This window comes from Dermacentor silvarum, chromosome 8 (genome assembly GCF_013339745.2).
Source record: "Dermacentor silvarum isolate Dsil-2018 chromosome 8, BIME_Dsil_1.4, whole genome shotgun sequence".
Classification (NCBI taxonomy): Eukaryota; Metazoa; Arthropoda; class Arachnida; order Ixodida; family Ixodidae; genus Dermacentor; species Dermacentor silvarum.
In genome coordinates, this window is record NC_051161.1 from 53,403,655 (window position 1) to 53,426,980 (window position 23,326).

At 46.5% G+C, this 23,326-nt stretch overlaps 1 protein-coding gene across 2 annotated transcripts in view; it reads left to right on the top strand.

Annotated features, from left to right (window-relative positions):
- Window positions 1-23,326, top strand: part of LOC119461251 (protein still life, isoform SIF type 1) — a 217,655-nt gene that overhangs the window by 53,887 nt on the left and 140,442 nt on the right. The window contains exons 3-8 of one of the 2 annotated variants that reach the window (XM_049672149.1): window positions 11,878-12,059; window positions 13,121-13,239; window positions 13,811-13,876; window positions 15,949-16,127; window positions 16,686-16,927; window positions 20,305-20,606. In XM_049672149.1, coding sequence (XP_049528106.1) covers window positions 11,878-12,059; window positions 13,121-13,239; window positions 13,811-13,876; window positions 15,949-16,127; window positions 16,686-16,927; window positions 20,305-20,606 — 1,090 coding nt within the window. Of the gene's footprint in view, window positions 1-11,877; window positions 12,060-13,120; window positions 13,240-13,810; window positions 13,877-15,948; window positions 16,128-16,685; window positions 16,928-20,304; window positions 20,607-23,326 lie in introns of those variants that run through there. The other variant, XM_049672148.1, reaches the window with a different exon arrangement.

The following is a 23,326-nucleotide window of genomic DNA, read 5'->3' on the forward strand; positions in this document are numbered from 1 at the left end:
CGCACTGTCCAAGATTTTAAAATTCGTGTCTCAGCATTAACAGCGCTATTAGCAGGAACGTGGCCATCTTCGTTAGGAAAAGTTAGCTTTGTGGAAAAGCCTGCTTACGGACTTTTGCATATAATCAATTATCATATCATATCGTATCATATTATCATATCATCTATATATCGGCGTGTAACCGGCAGTATATATAGCGGGTTTCGAACCCACCACCTCTCCCACCACCGAAGGGAGGCGCTCTCGCACCAGGCCCCCACGGCAGGAGCAGACAATACTCCGCAGCGGCAGGAGCAGAACGGGAGGCGATATAAGATGCGGAGGGACAAAACGCTATGTACGAGAAGGAGGGAACGAGAGGAGGCCGTAAAGAAGCATCGCTCGCGTCCCATCGACCGAAGGAACCCGCCGGCGGAGGGGGTGTACCGCGGCGAAGCTACCGCCGTGGCCCCGGAAACGTCAAAAGGAGGAGGAGGAGGAGCGGGGAGCTGCTCCTCCTCATCCTGCTGCCTCTGCGCGTTCCCCATCGCTACGCGGCGCGCCCCGCTCCCTGATCGTTAAAGTGTGGGGCGCGACGCGCACTGCAGCGGCCGCCGTAGCCGTTCTCGAAGGCACAAGCACGTCGCGTCGAAAGCAAAGAAGCGTCGCCGTTTCCTTCGTCTCGGTTCTCCTTCGTCGTGTGCCACGTCGCCGGTGTATAACGCTCCCCGCCGCTCGCGTTTGCGCGCGCGGGCAATTCGAGGCGGTTTTGTATGCTTTTTGAGCCGCACAACTCGACGCGAAGTGACTATATATTTTTTTTACATCTTTAAAGAGGTTTTGTTTTATCAGCGTCTTCTGTTAGCGACCACTCGCGGGCGCAGCGGCTCGCTGTGTCCAAGCACGAAATGGCGCCGTCGTATACAGTCGACGATGATCGCGAGTATTATGCCTTTGCTGCGCGCATCTGGACTACCGGTTGCATCTGCCGCGCATTATGTGAACATAGTGCTACCAGGACCAATAAACAAATCCGGATTTTACGCGCAGGAAGGCGCCTCATGCACGTCCACCACACGTCACGCTTTTTTTGTCGTCTGCAACCCGCACGGGCGGAAGATGCAAGGCGCATCCACCTAGGTCGCGAACTTCGGGCGAAAAGCGGTTCTACAGTGTCAACGACATCACAAGGGTGGTTTGTGAGCAGCGATTGAAGCGCGACTAGGTTTGGAGGAATAACACTGGGAAGAAAAAAGCGTTTTTAAATTAAAGCGAGACGCAATTAGAATTCATTCAACGAAATAAATTCCTATTCTTTATATATGCATGGCGAGAAAGATACAACTGTATTTTTACTAGATCATTATCAATTATACCTTTTTCAGGGCCACGTGATAGCGCCATCGATAGCGGCGGAGTTGACGCCGCTATCACTTGCAATGCAATGCAGCTCTTGGAATGCGTGGAAAGACGCGCTCGCAAAGTTCACATGTTGCAATACGCCCCCGTCGCATGTTGTGTTGTTTTGCATGTCGACGTTTGTCTGCATTAGGTGACGCGGGTAGTTTTATTGTTTCTTAACCTGTGCAGTCAAAAGTAGTGAGTTGCGACCGTCAGATACTTGTTTACTTTAGTTGTTTTCGTGCAACAGCGCTGGCCGACGGGCTTGGCGTCCGACGAAAGGACGAGCACTCTACGCAATCTTCGCCCAAAGTGTTCGTCGGCCTCCAAAGAAATTATGTTCAGTGCAGCGACGCGATTTCGACACCCGTACGGCTGATCTTTTCCGGCATCGCTTTTTGCGCTGAAAACTCGGAACGCCCATGAAGTGGAATGGCGGGGCATTTGAATATACAGCTCTAATGGCAGGCCTCCGAAAACAAATTTCGCGCCTATGAGAACAAAATGACGTCACTTCTGTTTTTGACGGATATGACGTCAAATTATTTTTTCTTCCGCCGGAAGTGTTCCCTCCTCACACAGATGGCGCTAAGCCCCATGAACCGCCGCTAAGCAACCATGTTTTGAACGTATGGGCTTCTATGGAAGCTTCGCTACCAGGTATATTTGCTTTGGAAGATGTCTGCAACTCGTATGAGCGGAAGATACCGTCTGCAACACGCACGGGCGGAAGATGCCGTGCTATTTTTTCCACGTCCGGCTTATCTGGCAGTCGAACATCCTTGATTTGGCCTAAAATGCTTTGTAGTTCTGACAACATGACATGACATGACAAGAACTTTATTTGAGTCCTGAGTAACTGAGACCTAGGGGAGCCAAAGGCTCCCCCAGATTAAGTCGGTGGCAACAGGCGCTGTTTCTTTCTTTTTTTTTTTTTTGCCAAGAAGAACATTTTTGAGGAACCAAATATTCGTCCCCGTCGTCCTTCATTTTTCGGGCAAAACAACGCAGCCGTCGCGGCTAACCGCCATTCCTTCACCACAGTAACCTTGGCGCTATACTCTTAAGCCATTCTGCCGCTAGTTTGTTTACATCCCTCAAACCCCTTCCCCCGTGTAGGGTAGCAAACCGGACGTGCGTCTGGTTGACCTGCCTACCTTTCCTTCCTTCCTTTTCCTCCTTCCTTCCTGCCGCTGGCATTCGCGGAGAGTTTGGAGCAGAGAATTGGAATACTTTTCAGGCTCTGTCTCCAGCTCGCCTCGTCCGTCATGTGGATGCCCTTTGCGGCCGGATGGGCTACGGAATTATTGTCTATTGTCAGTCGTCCGCGAAGCCGTCCATCGTGTTAATAGACTGGAAGCATTGAGCAGACGGCACGGCACAAAAAAGGTGATGCGGTGCTATGGTGTGTGTAGTTGCACTGCAAATAGTCATGAATTGAACCGCACATCGCGAGAGTTAAAGATTGGGCAGGGCCAGAGGTGTGGCGATCGATCGCCACGATTTTCTATTAATAGAAGACGGAGCTCTCTAAAGTGGAGTGAATACGGGAGAAATGCTCAGGAGATATTGGTGGGATAGTTCGTCGACCATTGTTTTGTTGTAGAAGCATCCAATCTCTTGACACACGGACAAACTCGAAAACCCAGAAGGGGCTGCTTATGCGTGTTTCTTGAGTGTGCTCATGTGTCTGAAAGTGTGTTGTTTCTACTTAAATAATGGACACAAATATTTATTCCCTTCAAAAGAATTGACCAGACACTAACGTCGTTAATAGATCTTTTGCAATGCTAACAGTGGGCGCATGAAAAACACCACAAAATGGACACAAATTGAGTGAGAGAGGGAGAGAAAGGATGAGAAGAAATGCAGAGTTGTTAATCAAATAAAAGATTCCAGTTTGATACCCAGCACTGGGGTGGGGGGAAGTGAGTTGGAAAGAGGGTATAAAAACATAAAGAGCAAGGTGCCAATGATAAATAAAAAAAAGGGGTGTTCCCATTATAGCTGTTCACACAAGCCACTGGATCTAAAATCTTGTAAGGCCTTGCGACGTAGTGATGAGCCCTGTCGGTGCTGTAGAGTTCTTTCTTCCGATAGAGTCATCCCCAAGTAACTTTTACTGCCCCTAACGCGATCGATTAACTCCTAACTACAAGCGTAACACTGACAACGGCACACTAAACTCTCATACGGGTGGTGTTGCACGTGGCAAGCTGTGGTGGCCTTAAAAGTACGGACGCAGACAGGCGTCTGGCAAACTTATTGCGTTACGATGTGTACAAAAAAGTGCCATCAATTCAATTTGCTACCTTGTTCCTATAGCATCTATCAGCTAATCTTCTTTTCTTTCTCGCGTGTCACTCAAGGATCGCGACCTCCCCTGACTGCCAAACACGACGCGTGAACGCTGTGAACCGTCTTAGTATCGAACATTTGTTCAGTTATTTGCTTTCCTCTCACGTCTCAATAATCTGTTCAACGCCTCCCCTGCGGGTCTGTATGAACCGCCAGCAATAACCATATAGAAAAGGCGTGTACGCCTATTCCTTTGCACCGTGTTCTTATCTGTTTAACAGCGAAGCCTGCTTGCGACACTGATACCCCACTAGACAGGATCTCGTGGCAGAGTAAGGAACAAGTAACAAAGAAAGTTGTCACGATTTTCCGGGGCGTGCGCGGCGTTGAACGCGGGTCACTGCGCACCTGCCCTGACTGCCAAACGCGGAGCCGCGGGGACCGCGTTTGCGTTGACCGGGGTCCAAACTCCGCAGAGAAGAAGCAGGAGGTGGGTCGTTTCCTTTTCTACGAGAGGGTGTAAGCTTCACCTCACAAACGCCGTGCAGTGCGGCGAAAGTTACGCTCTGCAATAGGCCAACCTTAAGAGAGAACCGGAGGAAGGGCTCTTCTATATGGTCCGCCTCTGGTGACCCTCATCGGGACGTACGGCTATAGTGAAAACTTTACGGAAGAATGTGGGGTAGCAAACCATGCGCAACCTGATTAAACTATCTGCCCTTCATCCTATGTCCCTCTCTCGCAGAAGGATAGGTAACGCGCACACTTAAGATGCAACCAATGAATTTAGTACTTTACAACAATTCAGGTTACAATAGTTCAACGTTAATTAAGAACGATTTTAGTTAAATATGTCGCCGTTCCGATCGACAGATTTCTGGTAAGCCGAATGAATGTTTTCTTCGGATGTTTTTTCATTATTTATGGCTTATAATACCGTCACTGTAGTCTTTGTCGTCATTCTTCGCATTGATTTTATACGGTATCCACATTGGGTGGCCAAGTTGGTGATTTGTTTTGTATATATAGAATTCTATACAGTTGCGTTTGATGTACAGAACAAAAGGGATCTGTTCGTATGCGCTGTGCTGCCGCATTTGTATGCGGGCGCCGTGTCCTTTGTCAGGCAGCCCGCGCCTTCAATCTCTGCCTCCACTTGAAACTAAAAGAAAAAAAAAACTCATAAAAAAGCCGAAACTTTCAAGGAAAGAAAATTCACTTCTATTCAATACAATGGGCGAGAGTTCCTCCTTTCCCTGAAACACGCACTCGGCTCTCTCGTTACTGACTGGACTGACACGAGTGCTAGCCTTCATTACACTGCACGGAACTGGGGACACAGGAGTGCATATCTGACGGGGGCAATTCTAGCTTTAGTTGATGTTTGCCGATCGTGCCCCGATGGGGCGCCACTCTCGGAGAAGCCGGCCAGCGCCGTTTTTCTTCCTTCTTTGTTTCGTTCCGCGAACTCCACACTCCCCGTCATCTCCTAATCCGCGACGTCAACTGGAAAAGACGTGCCTCGCCTTTGGTGCCAGCGTTGCTGGAGTAAGTCTGGGCTTTCCGCACCCGTTTAAGCGCTCGCTACGCTTTTTTTTTCGAGTATTAGAAAGCTTTAGATTGTCCGCAAACTTCTTACCGGAGGCGTAAACGTGAGTGATCGGATTGGTGGCGCCACCTGGTGGCGCATAGCTCAACCGGACGAACACAGAGCTAATAATTGCTTAACCAAGTGTTGTCTTCTTCGCTTCTGGTGTAAAGCTTCGGCTGCGGGGTAGTCGTGAACACGTTGCCTTTTATTGCGATAGCAATTATGCTGATTACTCCAAGCGGATTTCTGCCGTCGTCGTCGCCGTCGCCGTGAGGTTCTGTATAAAGCCCAAGGGCGATGAAATCGTCGTCGCGCGCCGTATGTTGTATTGCGAGTGAAAGCGTGTGACGGTGAGCCGGCACTTGTGGCTTGCGCACGCAAGGGCGGGAAGTGCGAAGGAAGCAACGCAGTCTTCCAGTCGCGCAAAATGCTCCAGAGGGAGGGTAGAGAGGTGGAGGAGCCGCGCTTTACTGAGCCGCGCGCTTCCGCCAGGGCGGAAGTCTCCGGGGGGGAGCAGCGAGGGAGGGGGGGGGGGGGCGTTCTGCGCCGTGAGCACCCGCCCGCGCGGCTGTATCTTGAAAGCCATCTGCGGCGGGAGCAGAGTCCGCCCTTCATGTGTTTTCGTGGCTAAGATAGCGTTGAAGCGTGTACCGGCACGAAGCTCAATTCGCTCGCTGCGAGTTTCCGCGGTCATCGAGTGAGACGCGTTCATGTTTGCCTGTGCGCACGTGACACCATGCTTGTTAATTTAGTTAGTGTGCCTATGTTTACAAGTTTATATGGCCGTTAAAACTACTATCTTTACTTTGTATAGCTGCCCACTAATTTGCTATCGCAATCGATGCGATAGCCTTTCGGGCGAAACTGCGACTTTTTAAATGTAAGCGTGTCTCTAAGGCAATGTGGCGAGACGAAGCGTCACAGCGTGTCGCTACCGGTGTCCGGTAGCCCTTTATTACGCAAACGCCATTGCGCATACCGGAATACCGAACATGACAGAATTCTCTATTGTAGGCCGAGCCGTAAGCTGACAAGTAGAGCACTTCGGTGGGAGGACCGTTGAAATGGCGCTGCGATATTGAAAGACCTCGCTTCCATTCTCGTCATCCTTCACGCCGGCTCGTCGAAAGTCGGGCACCCGAGAAGTCTTGTGAGATAAACTCCTCTTCACCCATTTCGTCCATTAAATATAAAACGAAAGGACCTCTGTTGAAAAGTGGCGTTGCAGTATCTGTGAAACAAGAGACGTGAAACTCCCTCGGTGAAAGTAGCCTCACAACGTCTCCGAAAAGGTTCGATAAGATGAGGCAGTGATACCGTCTTGCAGAATCGCTTTTCTTAAAAGCCTTTGCGTCGATCTGGCAACGTTGCGCGGCCTGATGAACTGAGCACACACTGGCGCCATTGCTGAACCGAACAACATGGCGCCCGTAGCTGTGTGGAGAGGCTGTACCCCGCGGAGCACGCCCTTTACAGAACGGTGTTCTCTCTGTCCACCTAGGGATCGCGTGACTGGCGTTACTTGCTTAGACCATGTGAACGATTGCTCATACGGCCGGAGCGTATAACCAGAGACAGACCAAGCTTCCCCCGTGTGGTGATGCCCAGCTTTCGCTGTCGCTCAAGTTCAACGCGATACTTTTTGTCCAAAGGTTTTCTGGCGCACTGTAAAAGAAGTGGAGTAGTTGTAGCGATGACTGATCATTTCTTCTTTGATATAACGTACTGACATCCAACGCTCTGTCTTATCATGTACAGCGGTTGAAGATACGAGTCACGTCACTCAATCAGCAAGGAGAACCAGAATAAACACCTGCTCATTGTGGGCCAATAATTATTTTGTTCGAGATGCTTACTGATGGACGGGTGGTTTTATCGACGGGCTTCTGATGTCCTAAGTCAACACACGCTCTTTGAGACATACCGTAGTAGGGGGCATTCTGGATTAATTCTGTCTGCTTGGTGTTCTTGAACGTAAGTCAAAAGATCTGTATATGTGTGTTGTATTCCGTCACCTCTCGTATTTTAATCTGTCACCTCTCCGACCGAGAATCGACCCTTCGACCTCGTGCTCAGCATCAGAGGCTCAGGGCGTTGTTCCGTTGTTATTGTATCTTAATAGATACAAATGGTGTATCTATTGTGAAATAATGCCTAGAGGGTTGTACAATTTCCTAATGATACAAACAGTTGAGCGCCATCTTCATAAGCGAAATGAGGCAGCCTCGGTCGCAGCAGATGTCAATAAAAACACTATTAGTTTTCCTGCGATAGCGATTGTAGGAACACCCGAGGCGCGTTCGTGCCGTCGTCGTCGTGCTGTTCTGTTATCGAGGGCGCATGCGCAACCCGGGCGTGGAAGGTTAGAAGGTCTGCAGAGACGCGCAGTGCGTTTGGCTGTAAAATCGCCGAAGCCAAGTAGGCGTACCGTCCTGCTCCGGCCGCTTGGCTCCATAAAATTTCATACAATTATTGTAGGAAGCTATATGGTTGGCTCTGCTGGAGCAAGGGCAGCGTGTTGGCTTTCAGTCTGTTGTGCGCACAAATGCTAGCGTTCCTGCTGAGGAGCTGTGTGCATATTACAGCGTGGTGGATGCGCTAGTCCGGGCGGAGCGTACACATAACGTCAAGCTAAATCTTTCTAGCTCTTTTAGTGGGCGTTGACAAACAATGATGGTTTTCCCGTTGGTCTCATCTCTTGCACCGTCGATGTGCGACACCGGTAACGACGCTGCCAGCGTTCCTCATCGCGACAGTGTTGTGGCATGCCTTGCTTTTGACAGGGCGTGGCCGTTGCTGCGCAGCAGACGTGGTCTTGCGAGCTGTGTCGCGCGAGGTCGCCTACACTTTCCTTTAAACACCGTGTGAGGAGCTAAATCTAACGCTACAACCTTGCTATCGCTTTCCATGCTGCACCTTTGGGCGAAACTCGATATTTTTTATGTGGCAAATAATGACTCTTACCGTTCTCGTGGTAACCGTTCCCGGTTATACGCGCACGTGATGACTTCAATTATGGCGGCTTCCGTCCTGGAAAGCTTACTGTACAACAGAAATGGGCTTCTCCACAAACAGACGCTTATTGCGGAGAAGCCAGAATTGACAACCACTCTTTTTTTTTTCTGGGAGGGGGGTGGGTGATCGATAATAGGGGGAGGGAGCTGTTTCACTTCTTTGAAACTGCGTCAAGTGGCCGAGCTGCACTGTTTCTAGAAACTTACATCACTATCACCATGGTCGATTCCTCGAAGTGAACATCACCGCTCATTTAGTTTTTGTCGCCCGATACCAATCACGTTCGGTCGCCGCTGGTGTTAAATAAAAACTATAATTTTGATTTGGTATTTATAACTAACTTTTACTGTTACTGTTATTACTCCTCATGGTGACCGCTCCCGGTTATACGCGTGCCTGAATACCTTCAACATGATTCCTTCCAAATTCCAATCGACAAATTTTACTGTAGTGTGCTTCTCCTCATAAAGACATTTATTGCGGAGAAGCCAGATTCGACTACCGCTTTTCCGCTCGCGACCACTGCATCCCGATGAAGGTGAAAAGGTCTCGTGTATGAAGCTTTGTGTGCAAATGCTGTAAATTTACGTGGTCAAAATTACTTCGAACCGCTCACAATTCTTTCTGTCATAAGTGCTGTATTGCTTTGGGGCGTTACACACAATGAATGAATGAATGAATGAATGAATGAATGAATGAATGAATGAATGAATGAATGAATGAATGAATGAATGAATGAATGTGCACTTGAGTACTTCCGTTCAGAGATATTGTAACGAAGCGACAGGAAGAAACAGGCGATCGTGGGGATGATGAAGACGAAGTTTTGCCTGCACGATTTTTCCGCCACCCATTTTGCCTATGCACTTTTAAGCAACGAGTAAATATCACTGAATACATTTCTCTTTATCTCCCACCTACATCATAATATTATTTTGTAGCGTGCTTACGTTTCCGCTCCTCGCTCTCTCTTTCTTGCGTTGCGTTATGATGTGTTCTGTAAAAAAATATAACTGACAGGTGTGCTGAGGGACAGCGAAAAGAAAAAGCTTTTTTTTTTCGAAAAGAGGTCAGAGCCCCGTCTCTTTCCATCGCTTTTGGCGAGAAAGACTATACTAGCGGCAGCTGGTGCGCATTTCCTCCCCCGGAAACTGCTCTGTTTCGTAGTCCTGGCCATAGGTGGCAGCACGGAGCCGTCTTGAGGGAGGTTTCCGAGTCGCACCGCGGTAGCACCAGTTCGAGTAACAACTTTTTGCAACTAATTGCGCTGCATTACCGAAAGCAAAACTTTGCCGCCTAATTTTTTCTTCCAGACATTTGATCATTTTTGTTTAGTCTATATTTCTCCGGATAAATTTTCCGCACCGGTCGGGAAGGTCTTGAAGGTACCCCTCCATTTATAACTCTCTTCCAGCCGTGGAGAGAGAGTAACGCACTGCTGCGCGGAACATCCCAGGTCTCTCGCATCGTTGGCCTCGCATTTGATCGCATTTGAGGCGGGTGCGGAAGCAATTTCCTTCCAATTTTGTAAGGTTTCTCCTCTGTTGCGCGCGAAGTGCGAGAACACGAAGTGTGAGCCGGCATGCGCCCTCTCTCTGTCTCTCTCTGTTTTATTTATTTATTTATTTATTTATTTATTTATTTATTTATTTATTTATTTATTTATTTATTTATTTATTTATTTATTTATTTATTTTTGCATTTCTGCAAGCCGCTTATCGCGCAGTAAGCGATGAAGCTTCTGCAGTGTTTTATCTCCCTGTAACTTACGCTTTCAATTGTCTGGATTGCACTGTGCCCTTTTTTAAGCATTCTTGTTATTTAGGTTATTGTTTCCCGCCTGTATTCTTTGATGAGTGTGTCAACGGTATTCTTGTTTGGTTTCAATGGAGTACGTTGGGGTATGTGGAGAAGCGAGAACTCTGCACTTCAAGCAACAAGTAACCGTTCAAGGACGGGCAACGCCTCACAGACAGCGTACATGCAACATTCACGAACGTGGCGTTTGGGGGTTATTTAAGCACCAGCTTAAATAAGCCCTTATTTTTTTCGCGCGCGCAAGTTGCGGTCAGAAGTGAAGGCACAGAGCAGTGACTATTACCACTGGGTCATCTCCGGCCGCGATAGCAGAGACTGCCACACGCTGCTCTCACTCTGGGAGTTGACGGCATCAGGCGTGCATCGATCGTCGTATCTGGTTCTCTTCCAAGAACCTCAAGCCTCCTGCTGTTAGGCCGGAAAATCATTATCTTTTCAAATGCAGAGTTTTCTTTTATTAGTTCAGTCGCGCACTCCGGCTCGTGCTGTTACTTTCATCGAAACAATGATTGTCTTCTTCTTCTTGTTCTTTTTTGTTCTCCCTTGCAAAGGAAATTTAGCGGCAGTCTTTACGTGACGCTAATGTCACGCGTAGCGCATAAATCATATTAATTGTGCCTTGCCGATCTTAATACTCGAGAAAACGCCGTGACGAATCTCTCCTATACTCTTTGATTAAATCATGTGGTCATACTGCTGTTTATCGCACATTTATACTAGGTGGAGTGCATGTCTTTTTTCCTTCTTTTTTGCATGTTGGTCGTGGAGGAGCCACTGTTATATATTTCTGTTCGCGCGAAGTTATTTGCAGAACTTGAATCCTTAGCCGTAGCAGTGAAATACGCAATACTACACGGTTGCTTTTGCGAGACTTGAATATACAAGTACAGCGGAAATGTGCTGAGGACTACTGGCATCACGGGGCCCGCGGGGCAGCTGGGAATGCGGTCTGAACATATTGAGATCATCCATTTAGAAGCATTACGACAGATTGCTACTCTGATTCGCTCACGCAGCGTTTGCAGGTTATTCGAATTGCCTTACCCGCTACATTGTCGTTCTTTTCTATTTCTTTCTTTCGTATTAGTTTTTCTGCTAGCACGTGCTCGTGGGCCAGCATTTGCTTCTGTTTCGCAGTGAATTTCGGTGCCACGCGTCTGTGGTCAATTGGTTGTAGCATCGCGCTTCTGTGCTTGAGGATCAAGGTTCGATACCTTTTTATTTATTCACGTTATTTCTATTGGCAAGTAGTGAAATTTACTGCCCCAGGTTGGCCGTAAACGGCCAGAAATATATAAACCGCAATGTCGGGATAAGAGCCAAAGAAAGCTGTTCATCTTACCGTTTGAGTGAAGCAGCGCGCTGACCAGGGCAAAGCGGGGACACACAAGAATACGTGCCACTCGCTGCACCCGCAACTGCTTTGTTTTATAACAAACACTTCATATTTATATATCTGCGCACCTTCGGACGTCAAAGATACGCAAAACAAAAATAAAAGCACGTTTAAAATCATAAAGCTGATGCTTTAAAAGCTCGCATGGCTGACGGTAAGAGGAAATAATGTTTAAATGGGCGACTTTTCAGCATGAGCTTCCTTTCTTACTTTTTCTTTTTTTTTTGTGCAGATGGATCGTGTAAAACGATCGATAAAGAGGTCTTAATGCTTCACGTTTTCTGTTTTCTACGTCGATCGTCGCCTAGCAGGTGTTTCGTTGCAATTAAAAAAAATAGTCAGTGACAGTCTGTGACACGAGCTTCAACCTTGGGTGCAGGCTGTGGGCCGAGGTGTTCCACGTGAGCGGCCAGGGCGGCGCCGTGAAGTGGCAGCAGGTGTCAGAGGACCTGGTGCCCGTCAACATCACCTGCGTCCAGGACTCTCCCGACTGCGTCTTCCACATCACCGCTTACAACTCGCAGGTCGACAAAATACTCGACGTCAGGCTCGTGCAGCCCGGTCAGTGCTCCCGGTCCTTTCTTTACTTACCCCAAAAGCGTTCAGTTGCTTTATCTGCAACACTGCATGGCTGCCCTTGCCTTGAAAGTTGTTTCAGAGTGAGGGAAAAAAGCTGTGTGACATTCCTTCGAGCAGTAATGGCAGACTTTGCTGAAAGGCTTCGATATATACTAGTATAGTAGGGCTATTGTTAGCAGTAGTAGCAGTAGTAATACTTCAATACAATACCGCCTGCCAGGCCTTCTCTTTGGAGGCGTTGCGGCACGAAGGAAAACATTGTGTGAAAATATTATGTAACGCTCTCGGCGACCAATAATGACAGCCTTTTCCGAAAGGCTTTGACATATACTAGTATAGTAGTGCTATTGTTAGTAGTCGTAGCAGTAGTATGGTAGTTGTATATTCATTACAATACCCCCTGCCAAGCCTTCCTTTGGGAGGTACTGGTTCAAAGAAAAACATTGTGTGAAAATATTATGCATTGTTCTCTGAGAACAATAATGACAGCCTTTGCTGAAAGGCCTGCATTGGTAGTTGCATACTAGTACTGTTGTTAGCAGTAGCAGTAAAATAGTAGTTGTATAATCAATACAATACTGCCTGTATTCCCGTGCTAGCTGTTGCAGTGCGAAGGAAAACATTATGGTAAGATGTTACGCAACACATTGTGTAACATTATAGTGGACAATAATTCTTTTTTTTTTGTTATGAAAGTGAAAACTTGAACACTTGAGCCTGTGTTGCATGAGGCGAAAATGCATAAGAATGGTTGGTATGCGCTCTTACTTTCCCAGGAGGCTTCATGTTTAGGGTGCTAATATGAAATCAATAAAACCATTCGGTGCGTGCTATTGTCTTTTTTCATATACATTTTAGCAGTTAATCCAATGAGTGATGTCACAACGACCAATGTGTGAGCAGTCATCCCACTTTTACCTTCTGTGAGCATCTATGACTGCAAAGACGTTTTCACTGACAAACGCACAAAATATCATTGGTCCGGTGTTCCTTTGTCTGTGTCAAGGTTTCTTGCTTCATTTTTGCTTCACTCGATGTTGCAGGCACCCGGCTTGGTCAGGCGTCCGAGTGCTTTGTCTACTGGAAGGATTCGCACACGGGTGACACATGGGGTCTCAACTTCACCTCACCTCTGGACGCCAAGCAGTTCCGAGAATGTTGCGTACGTGTTCTCTCTTTATCAACATCTCGTTATTTGATCAATTGCTCTAATAGCAGAGCCAATCTTCGCTTCTACGATGTTCAAGGGATCGTAAGACACTGTTCGCTCAAGTGAAAGTGTCGTTCGCGTGAATCGCAAATGCATCTGATTGCGGTCGGCACGGGAATTTGTAACTTTTCTTGAATATCGAGTGATCTTTGACCACTTTGGACTTCATTACGTATACCTGTCCAACGGTAGTAATAAGCAGCAAACTTAAATTGAAGGACGCTTCGAAACTATTGTTACAATGCTGGGAACAAGGTGGAAGAAGGCGGGCACGAGCTGGCATCGGAAGACAACGACGTTAGGGACTTGCCTGCGCTGCCTGTATTTTGTATTTCAGCTGTAAATAGATTTCACTGTTACTTTAATCCTTGTGTCACAATATAAAGGTGTTGGTTTTGCCATTGTTTGTGGGGGGAAGGGATTAAAAATTACCGGGAAAATTGTCCACTTTTGTACAGTTGCTCTGGTGCAATGGAAATTTTAGGCACATGTTTTCTTCTTTTTTTTTCTTTCACTTCCGCAGTCCCCCGCCTTCAAGTTTTGTCGAAAGGCGTCTTCATCCTATTCGCTCAAGTTAGAACCACCAAAGGTACGTCGAAGAACCGCTTGCATGTTTTCGTCTGGCGTTCACTAACGAAATGTTCGTCGCGTCGCCTCGGCGGTTGTGTCGTTTTTCTGATGAACGCATGGTCGCGGGTTCAGCTACCTGATGTGGTGCTGGCGACGCTCTCTGGCTCAATTTCGATTACGGGAGCCCGTGTTGTCAGAACCCAACTTGAAATCCTCGACTTCGTCGTTGGTTATAGCCCTCGACAAGATCTTGATGGTGTAATCAATAAATTTGTTCCTTATTGAACCACTAATTTAATTGCCGAAAAACGAAACATTATCAGGGTCGTATGTTGGCATGAACTACAACACGCGGCACACACAGCACGCGGACGCTTTGCCAACGAATACCGAAAAGCGTAGTGTTTATCTATATACGGTCGCTTCATCGCAATGTTTTGGAGAAGTTCGGCGAAGCTAAAATCGCATATACGTATTAGCCTAACATTTTTGGTGATTGGTCATTTTAATTAGAATAAACTGCATACGTGCTTGTAAATGTGGTTTGTGGAAAGCGCAAGAACATGACAGTAAACTTGGGACATAAATAATGAACCAGCAAATGTGTAAGACAGTGCAATATTTGAGTAATCATTATGACTGCCTAGAGGAAGACGCGAAATGCGATAGGTAGTCCTGCTTCGTATTTATTGCTGCTCTAAACATCCACATTCAATGCACAAAGGGTTGTTGTGTGGTAGAGTTAGAGTTAGTCTAACAAAGTAAGTGGTTTATAGATTGATTCAAATAATCGTAAATGGGCATGAGAGATTATGGGCATTCATTCAATGATGCGCTTCCCGCGATAGAGTTCTATCATCTAACTGCTTACTGTCCACGCAAGCAAGTGTGATACAGTTCGCACTTTTTAACCTTTGGTGAACGTCTGTGTACTAACAATGATGAAAGGTTAAAATGAACAGATCAGTTTTGCCTTTACTTTTGTTATTTTTATTATCATTTTGTAATTTATTTTTCGGTGTAGAATATACAGAAGTGGAGTAGACGAGTCGTTCTTAAGTCAGTATAATTATACCACAGAACATTTATAACAGAACGAAACACAAACACTTCCCTGAGGGACTACTGACAAGCGGATTCAACGTGCGACAAAACAGCAGAACGAAGCGTTGTTGTAAACGAGTTTATTTATGCCAAAACGTATTTTTGGGCTACTTGGTTCATATCCGAGTACAGCGCCCTGTGTACGTATCGTTCTTCGTCTGGTACCTTGTGTTCTCTGGTGCTGTCTTGGTCGGTTATTTATGTCATCAATTTCAAGAGTGGAACTCTCTTCGTCAGGGCAGTTTCGAGGTTTGTGCTGTCTTTTATACATACATGCATACATGCATGCATTCATATACATACATGCATACATACACGCATGCATGCATGCATACATACATACATACATACATACATACATACACGCATGCATACATACATACATACATACATGCATGCATACATACATACATACATACACGCATGCATACATACATAATACATACTGCATACATACATACATACATACACGCATGCATGCATACATACATGCATACATACATGCATGCATACATACATACATGCATACATACACACATACATACATACATACATACATACATGCATACATACATGCATACATACATACATACATACATACACACATGCACACATACACGCATGCATGCATACATACATAATACATACTACATACATACATGCATACATACACACACATACATACATACATACATACATACATACATACATACATACATACATACATACATACATACATACATACATACATACATACGTACATACATACATACATACATACATACATACATACGTACGTACATACATACATACATACATACATACATACATACATACATACATACATACATACATACATACATACATACATACATACATACATACATACATACATACATAGCAGCTGGGTACAAACCCAGGACCTAGTGTTCGGCAGTAGTGGTTGTATAGCACGAGCGTGTGTTTCTCTCTCTCGTACTCCTGCAGCAGAAATCCAAGAACAGCAAGCGCAAGCCCCAGTCTACGCCCAGCTCGCCATCACGGGGCCGCGCCGAGCTGCAGTGCACCTGCATGACGGCCGAGAACTTGCACCGGGCGCGAAACGGACGCGTCCGCTACACGGGCGGCGCGGCCACCCTGCCCCGCGCACAGCAACTGTCCACCAGGTACGACAAGGATGCCCCCTAGAGTCATCATATATGAATGTCAACTATAGCGAAACTGTAGTTAATTACGGAATTGGCGTTCTGGTGCCCCCCGCTGTGAAGCTGGACCAGTGGCGCATCAAGTACCATGGTGATCGTGACAATTACAAGCAGAACTTTGTTTTTGGGCACGACTCGGTATGAAATGCGTCTACGGTTGTGTAAAATGCCCCTTTTGCAAACAACTACCGTAATTCCATAAAACGATGGAACCTTTTATGTAACGTTGGCTGAACAAACATTTTCGCGTGAGACATCGTAGGCGATAGAAAAGTGCCGCGAAGCTTTGAGTTGGGAGCGCAGCCAAAATCCGTTGAATTGTGATCACGTGGTCCACCCTTTCCTCTCGGAGCACAGAGTCGTTTGGGTCGGGCATGCTTTCTCGAGCTCCAGAGACGAGCTCCGCATCGCTACAAACCGAGTCGGAGCGTGGTAGGAACCAGCCAAATAAGCCACAATTGTGCGTGAAACTTTTTGATCGTCTTGACTCTCGTCTGTTTGCGCGTCGCGGTCTCGCAGGCAAGGGCTAGAGCACACCCGGTCAGGCACGAGCAGCAGCCAGGCCTCGGCGCGGGCCACCGCCCGGGCCCAGGCCGTGGCCGCGGCTCTCACTGCGTCCTCGAAGCAGCAGCAACAGCAGCAGCAGGATGCGGCCTCAAGCACCACCACGGCCGCGAGTGTTCACGGATCAGCGACGACGTCCAGGGCCACCGCGAGCGGCTCCGCGCACCGCCGCAGAGGCGCCGCCGCCGCCGCCGCCTGTGAGTGCAGAGCATTGATCCCTTAAACGTGGACTTTGAGATTTGCACCGGCGCGATCGGTGCGATCTCGGAGGGCACGCCTTACCACAGGGAAAGTAACCTTTAGTAGAATTAAAGTATCCGTGACTGCCAATGTCACGGCTAGAGCGTTTAAATGAAGATTCGCCTGAAGTGTCATAGTCATCATCAACGTCATGTAAATTATTATCATCATCATATATTACTAATGTCGTGGGGATAATAACGTCGTCATCATAAGCACCATGGGTATCAGCGTCATCATCATAATCACCAGGGCTGGGAGGAGCCTGCCTTCTGCAGAGGACATAAATTGGGATTATGATCATTATCATTATCGGTATGGGGACCATAACGAGCATTAGAGCATCATAATCATCATTGATACCTTCACCAAGGGCGCCACCATCATGAATGACATTTTCGCAATATCACAGGCATCATAGTTGAGCGTCAACGTGCACTGCCCTTGCTCCGACTGACGGACACACATTGTGGGTTCATTAGACGGCATTGTGATGCCTATTACGAGGCGCTAAGCATCGCATACTGGATACTGGCCGGAAACACAGATTCAGTAATGTATGCAGGGGTCGACAAAGAAACGCTGTAGCATTAAAAAAAAGAAAGAAAAGAGACCCTATGTAGGCGTCGTCCAGTAGAAGCGGGCCGTCTACCTTTATTGTTGGCGGCGATTTGCAGTGGCAGCAGGCCGGCTGTGCAGTGTGCCGTTTGTCCTGACCCGGTGGAGTACAGCATGTTTTGTAAGAAGAAAACCAGCTATACGTGACTCTCCCGTCTAAACTGCTGGCTAAAATCGCTGGCATCTTGCGAGGGGTGAATTTTGGTTCGTTTGAATGCATTACTTGCCTGTTTCTGTCCAGGGTTAATCGAACGCGCGCGTCATCTACGACAATACAAGAACAGAAAGGCTGGCTTAGTGGGAACGGAATGGTGGCGCCGTCTGTCAGTACTAGGGCGAGGCCATCGGCTTGGGGCGAACCACGGCGCGCGCCTTGTTTCGCCGATGAGCTGACAGAGGGCGCCGCGGTTTCGTTCCAGCGAATTTCACGCTTTCGTTTTGGCGTCGCCGTTGTTGACATGCCCTGCAAATTTTCTCTGGACGAAACGTGCAAGGGTTAATGCATTGAAACGTAGAATTAAAATGCGCCCACCGCGAGATGTCATGTCTGTGCAAAATTTTATCGTGAACAATCCAGCGGTTTTAGCCAGATGAGGGATGGCGGTTCCCGTTCACGCAAATTTCAATAGAATGTCCTTGTGTGGGCAATGAACATAACCGCACGGGGCATTGGCCAAGAATCGGTTAATGAAAATTATGGAATTATAGTGTGTTTAAAAGTAAAATAAATGAAACTCGAGTTGCATATAGGTTGGTTAGAACAAAAACCTTTTTTGGAGAGTACACAGTCAGGAAAAGACAGAAAAAAGAAGAAAACAGACCGAAGTGGAGTAAAACGAGCAAAAAATAGAAACATAACAACATTATGGTATGAATTTAGCGTTTAAACTGCGTGGAAGTGAGAAAAAAGTTCCCAATGGCTTAGCAAACATTCCTGTCCAGGTAGCGCGTTCGTCGCGATCTCGCTTTCAGCCCATCATTTTGCGCACCTGACAGCCAAAAGCAAGCTGATGTTTCGATTAGAGATGAAGTCCTGACTTCTACATAATGATTTATATTTATTCCTTTCTTATCGCTTATTCCTAGGAACTCCGAAATAAGTAAACCCGGAAACGTAGCAGCGTTTTTACATTGAAAGCCACTTTACAAAATAAATAATTAAGTAATTAAGTAAGTAAGTAAATAAATAAATAAATAAATAGATAATAAATAAATAAATAAATAAATAAATAAATAAATAAATAAATAAATAAATAAAATTTCGGCTCAGCCGAAATTATTTTTGTAAAGGTTGCTTCTCACACTATCACAAGTCGTAGTGGTGAAGCACGCTTTACAGGTACACGCTTTACAGGTACTTTTTCATGTATAGGAGCTACTAACGCAATACAAAATTGCTTACGTAACCTTGTAAATAGAAATTCATCAAACAATGTTCATTTTCATCTCACACTGAATTTGTCTGCATTGTACATAGATCTTCACTTCTTCACCACGTTTTGGCTGCACTGCTGAACGATACGTGCCCGTACGAGAACGTATTAATAATTAAAAAGTATTGTTAGTTTTAATCTTAAGAAACTTTTGTCTTGAATGCAGGGTGGAAGATCACAACAGCAGTCATTAGTGCTGTACGTAACTTTGTAGAAATTATTTAGCATACTCATGTTTCCGAGCTTGCTCGGAAACGCGTCTTTCAATGGTTTGTGTAAGTAGCTTATAGTGTTCGACGGTCCTACTGCGTACACTTGATTGTGTTTCTTGGGACATCCAGATGTGCATTTCATTTTTCATTTCAAAAAAATTTTTTTTTGCTCCGGTATATTCATTTCTAACCACGAAGAATCGGTGATACTTACTCAAGAGAAGCCGCCGTGGTTGCTCAGTGGTTATGGTGTTGGGCTGCTGAGCACGAGGTCGCGAGATCAAATCCCTGCCGTTTCTGTACCTGTACAGAAACTGCCGGGATTTCGGCCGGATTGATCAAATCCTGTACACGGCCGTTTCGCATTTAGCACAAATCTGAATACGCTGGCAGGCAATATTGACCATTCTGGAAGCGAGAACGTCAAACGCAAGAGAACATGCTTTTCGTCTCAGACCTTCATATAACACCAGATTGGAAGCCATGCGAACTCTGGAGATGTTTATGCATCCCAAAACTATAAACACCAAAAATCGGCCTCGTCGACTGTGTGAAGCCGCCTTTTTGCTGCTTGTTTTCTGACCTCTGCGGGATTTTGAGATTCACGCTTCAATCGATACGTCAGTTATAACCCCCCCCTTTCTTTTTTCCCCCTTTTGCGTCTGCCTCTTTCCCTGGAGCGCAGTGTTGAACAGACTGCTATCTTTGTTCGTCCCTGGAAGCAGCAGAGATTATTCTTTGATCCCGTTGGAAATGTTCTTCTCTTTAAGCTACACCAGCTCCCCTCTCGTTATTCACAGCCACCGCCACAAGACGCGGCCTAGTTGAGGGGAAAAGAAGCAGCAGGAGCTACCGGTTTCAAAACCGCGTCTGCCCCACTTGTGGACCGTGGCTGTAAGCTGGGGCGAGTCGTTAAAGGGTGATCGCCCACTTTTCTCGCTTAGCCAGGCATCTTTCACTGACGCAACTCCCTAAGTTGGAGATATTGGCCAACTGACCGGGATCTTTAGATTCTCGCATGGGCAGTCGCTAATAACGCGCCGTTCGTCTTCCTATCTTTTTTTTTCGCAGCGGGTTCTCGGAGCGGCGGCGGTGGCGAGTCGAACCGCTTGCGGGACCAGTACGCGTCGCGCAAGGAGCAGGCCAAGAGCGTCGACTACAGCCCGTCCAGCCCGCAGCTGCAGGCGTCCAGCCGCTCCAAGAGCTCGGACAACGTGTTCGAGGAGTCGTCGGGCGGCGCGCGCGGAGACCTGGCCGCGCTCAGCTTAGACTCCAACACGCTCAAGCGCATGCTCGACCCGCTGCCGCCCTCCTCTTCCTCCTCGCCCGACCAGCAGCAGCCGCCGCCGGCACAGCAGCAGCACATGCACCAGGTACGGGCCAGCGAGGGCTCGGCTGGTCCTGCCCTAACACTAAGAGAGAGAGAGAGAGAGAGAGAGAGACAGATAGAGAGAGGGTCAGATAGATAAGATTGAAAGAGAGTCAGATAGGCAGATAAGGTAGATCAATTTTGCTCAAAATTAAAAGAGAGAGAGAGAGAGACTGATAAAGAGAGGGTTAGATAGATAAGATTGAAAGAGAGTCAGATAGGCAGATAAGGTAGATCAATTTTGCTCAAAATTAAAAGAGAGAGAGAGACTGATAAGAGTGAATATATATATATATATATATATATATATATATATATATATATAGTCACACATCGAGCTATATGGGTAAGGGGTATAGAAATGGGTAATGAGATAGAGATAGATGGATAGATAGATAGAGATATAGATATAGCAACAAAGATAAAGTGATAGAGAGTGATGAAGGTAGATAGGCAGATATGAGTGATAGAGATCAATTGATATACACGATAGATATAGATAGATAGATAGATAGATAGATAGATATAGATATAGATAATAGATAGATAGATAGATAGATAGATAGATAGATAAATGAAGAGGTAGAGAGGCAGATACGGATGTGTTTTGTGGAGCATGAAGGAGGAAAGGGCTGCTGGTCCAATCATAACTGTCTAATACCTCTGTCACACGAGCACGCAAAAACTCTTTTACGCAAGCGGTCTTTTACCATTAAGTTGAAAGACTTTTGAATGAAGAGGTGTTGCGCAGCAGACACACGGCGCCGACGATCTCCTTTTAGTGTTTCCTTCTAGACACGCTACCGAAAGCGTGGCGCTAGCGTTCGAAACAATATCGGCCCCAAAAAAAACTTATGTATCTCGAAATATAAAGTGAAAACTTATTGTTTACACGTTTTTCAAATAAATTTAACATAAGAAACGTTAATATAAAGATTTATAGTAGTAGCTTAAAGAGCGTCATCACGTGACATCCCCAGCCCGTTCGGCCTGCTTACGAGAGTACAGTAGAAAATGAGCATTACTGGGTTTACTACACCTTCTGCGAGACAAAATATTTTTTTATGATGAGCCTAGGCGACAGAAAATTACGTATTCGATTATTTTCTTTAATATATGATAATTGCTGGTGCCCACTGGTTTCGAGGCTACTCCTTTTCGGCCGTAAAGGAGATCGGCGAACTCCTCTTCCAGAAAAGACCGCTTCTGAAAAAGAGATCGCTCCCTGCCATGTGTCTGCGGGCGAAACTCTTTTTCGGGAGAAGTCTTTTTGCTCAAAAGACTTTCGAGTGCCCGTGTGACAGGGGTATAACGTTGTGTATGAAAAGGAGCATGCTCCGATCAAGAGTAAAAATTATAAGAAACGTGACATTTCAGGCGCCCATAAGAATGACTTGTGAAGAAGGCTCCCGTGTGGGCGTTGGAACGCCAACGTTGCCACCCACGTTTCCAACAACGTCATCATTTCGCCCCTAACATCAACAGCGCCGAAACGTCAACGCTAAGCCTGAAAGCGTTGTTCACGAATCTTGCTTACAGCCCACACATATATCCTTGTTTGGCCTTCACACGGAGCCTTGTTCGCAAAGCTTCGGTGTGGCGGCCGAACCGTCGTTTAATATTGCACCTAGGCTGCCATTCGTTCCTTTCACGAATTGTTGTCAAATAACCATACGCCGCAAGCTTGAACCTTGCTTCGAAGCAATGAGTGGTGACTAGGACTAACTAACGCAATGGACCGGAAACCTTCCTATCGTGCGACCTACCTGAAAACTATGACCATTGGGTGACGGACAAAAAGTTTGCAAAGACTCTGCTGCAGTTCTTGCACGATGAACAGTTGGAAGCTTTTGCTCAAATTTATTTTATTCTTTATGCCTTGCGGAAGATCCTCCCGAAAAAAAGAAAAAATGTCGAGACTATTTGTTTCTTGCTTACGGCTTCTGTCCGCGCGTTTTAATTTCAGTATGCATCAATAATGACGTCATATACCGAAACTGAAACTTTTTTGGTCGATATAACCTCAGTGAATTTGTTACATTAGCCAAAGTTGAAGCTACTCAAAGACAAAGGCTAAAAAAAAAAAAGCATGTCGGCTGGAGTGACTGATCCTAGTCGCCACATTGCCGTTGTTTGTTGGAGCACAGTGGGTGGAGTTTGTACATCGCAAATCTCAGTTCAGGGCGGTCGTGTAGCTGAGACCTGTACTTCGTTTGCAAGGCGGCTTTCGCAGAGAACCAAGTTCGCAAAAATACGTTCGCACGAGTACGCATCCATTGAAAACAGAGAAGGTGGTTAGTGCATGTGTGGGGCGAAAATGGGAATGCACTAAGCGTCCACTGATGCTTACCAGCGTTTACCAATGATTGTATCAGCTTCTGGCATCGAATGCGGCACTCCCCTTTCGAACACTACGCCCTGTCTCGCCGACGGACAGTTTTTTTTTTTTCAGTTCCTTTCGCGACCACTTTCGCGACAAGCCGCGAGCCGCACGAGTCACGATCCACAGTTTGAGAAACTGGAAATTGGATGGAGAAAGCACTTCGCTTTAGCTGACTCAATTTACTCTTCGCCAACTAACCAACTTAAACCCCGTTAGCCAAACAACTTACTTCAGCCTCTCGTTTCCGCCTATGGTCGTCACCGTTGAAGGAAAGTGAGCTAAATGAATGTTGCCAGGAAAAACAGCTGTTGAGACAATTGAATCGCTCGTTTACTCTAGTA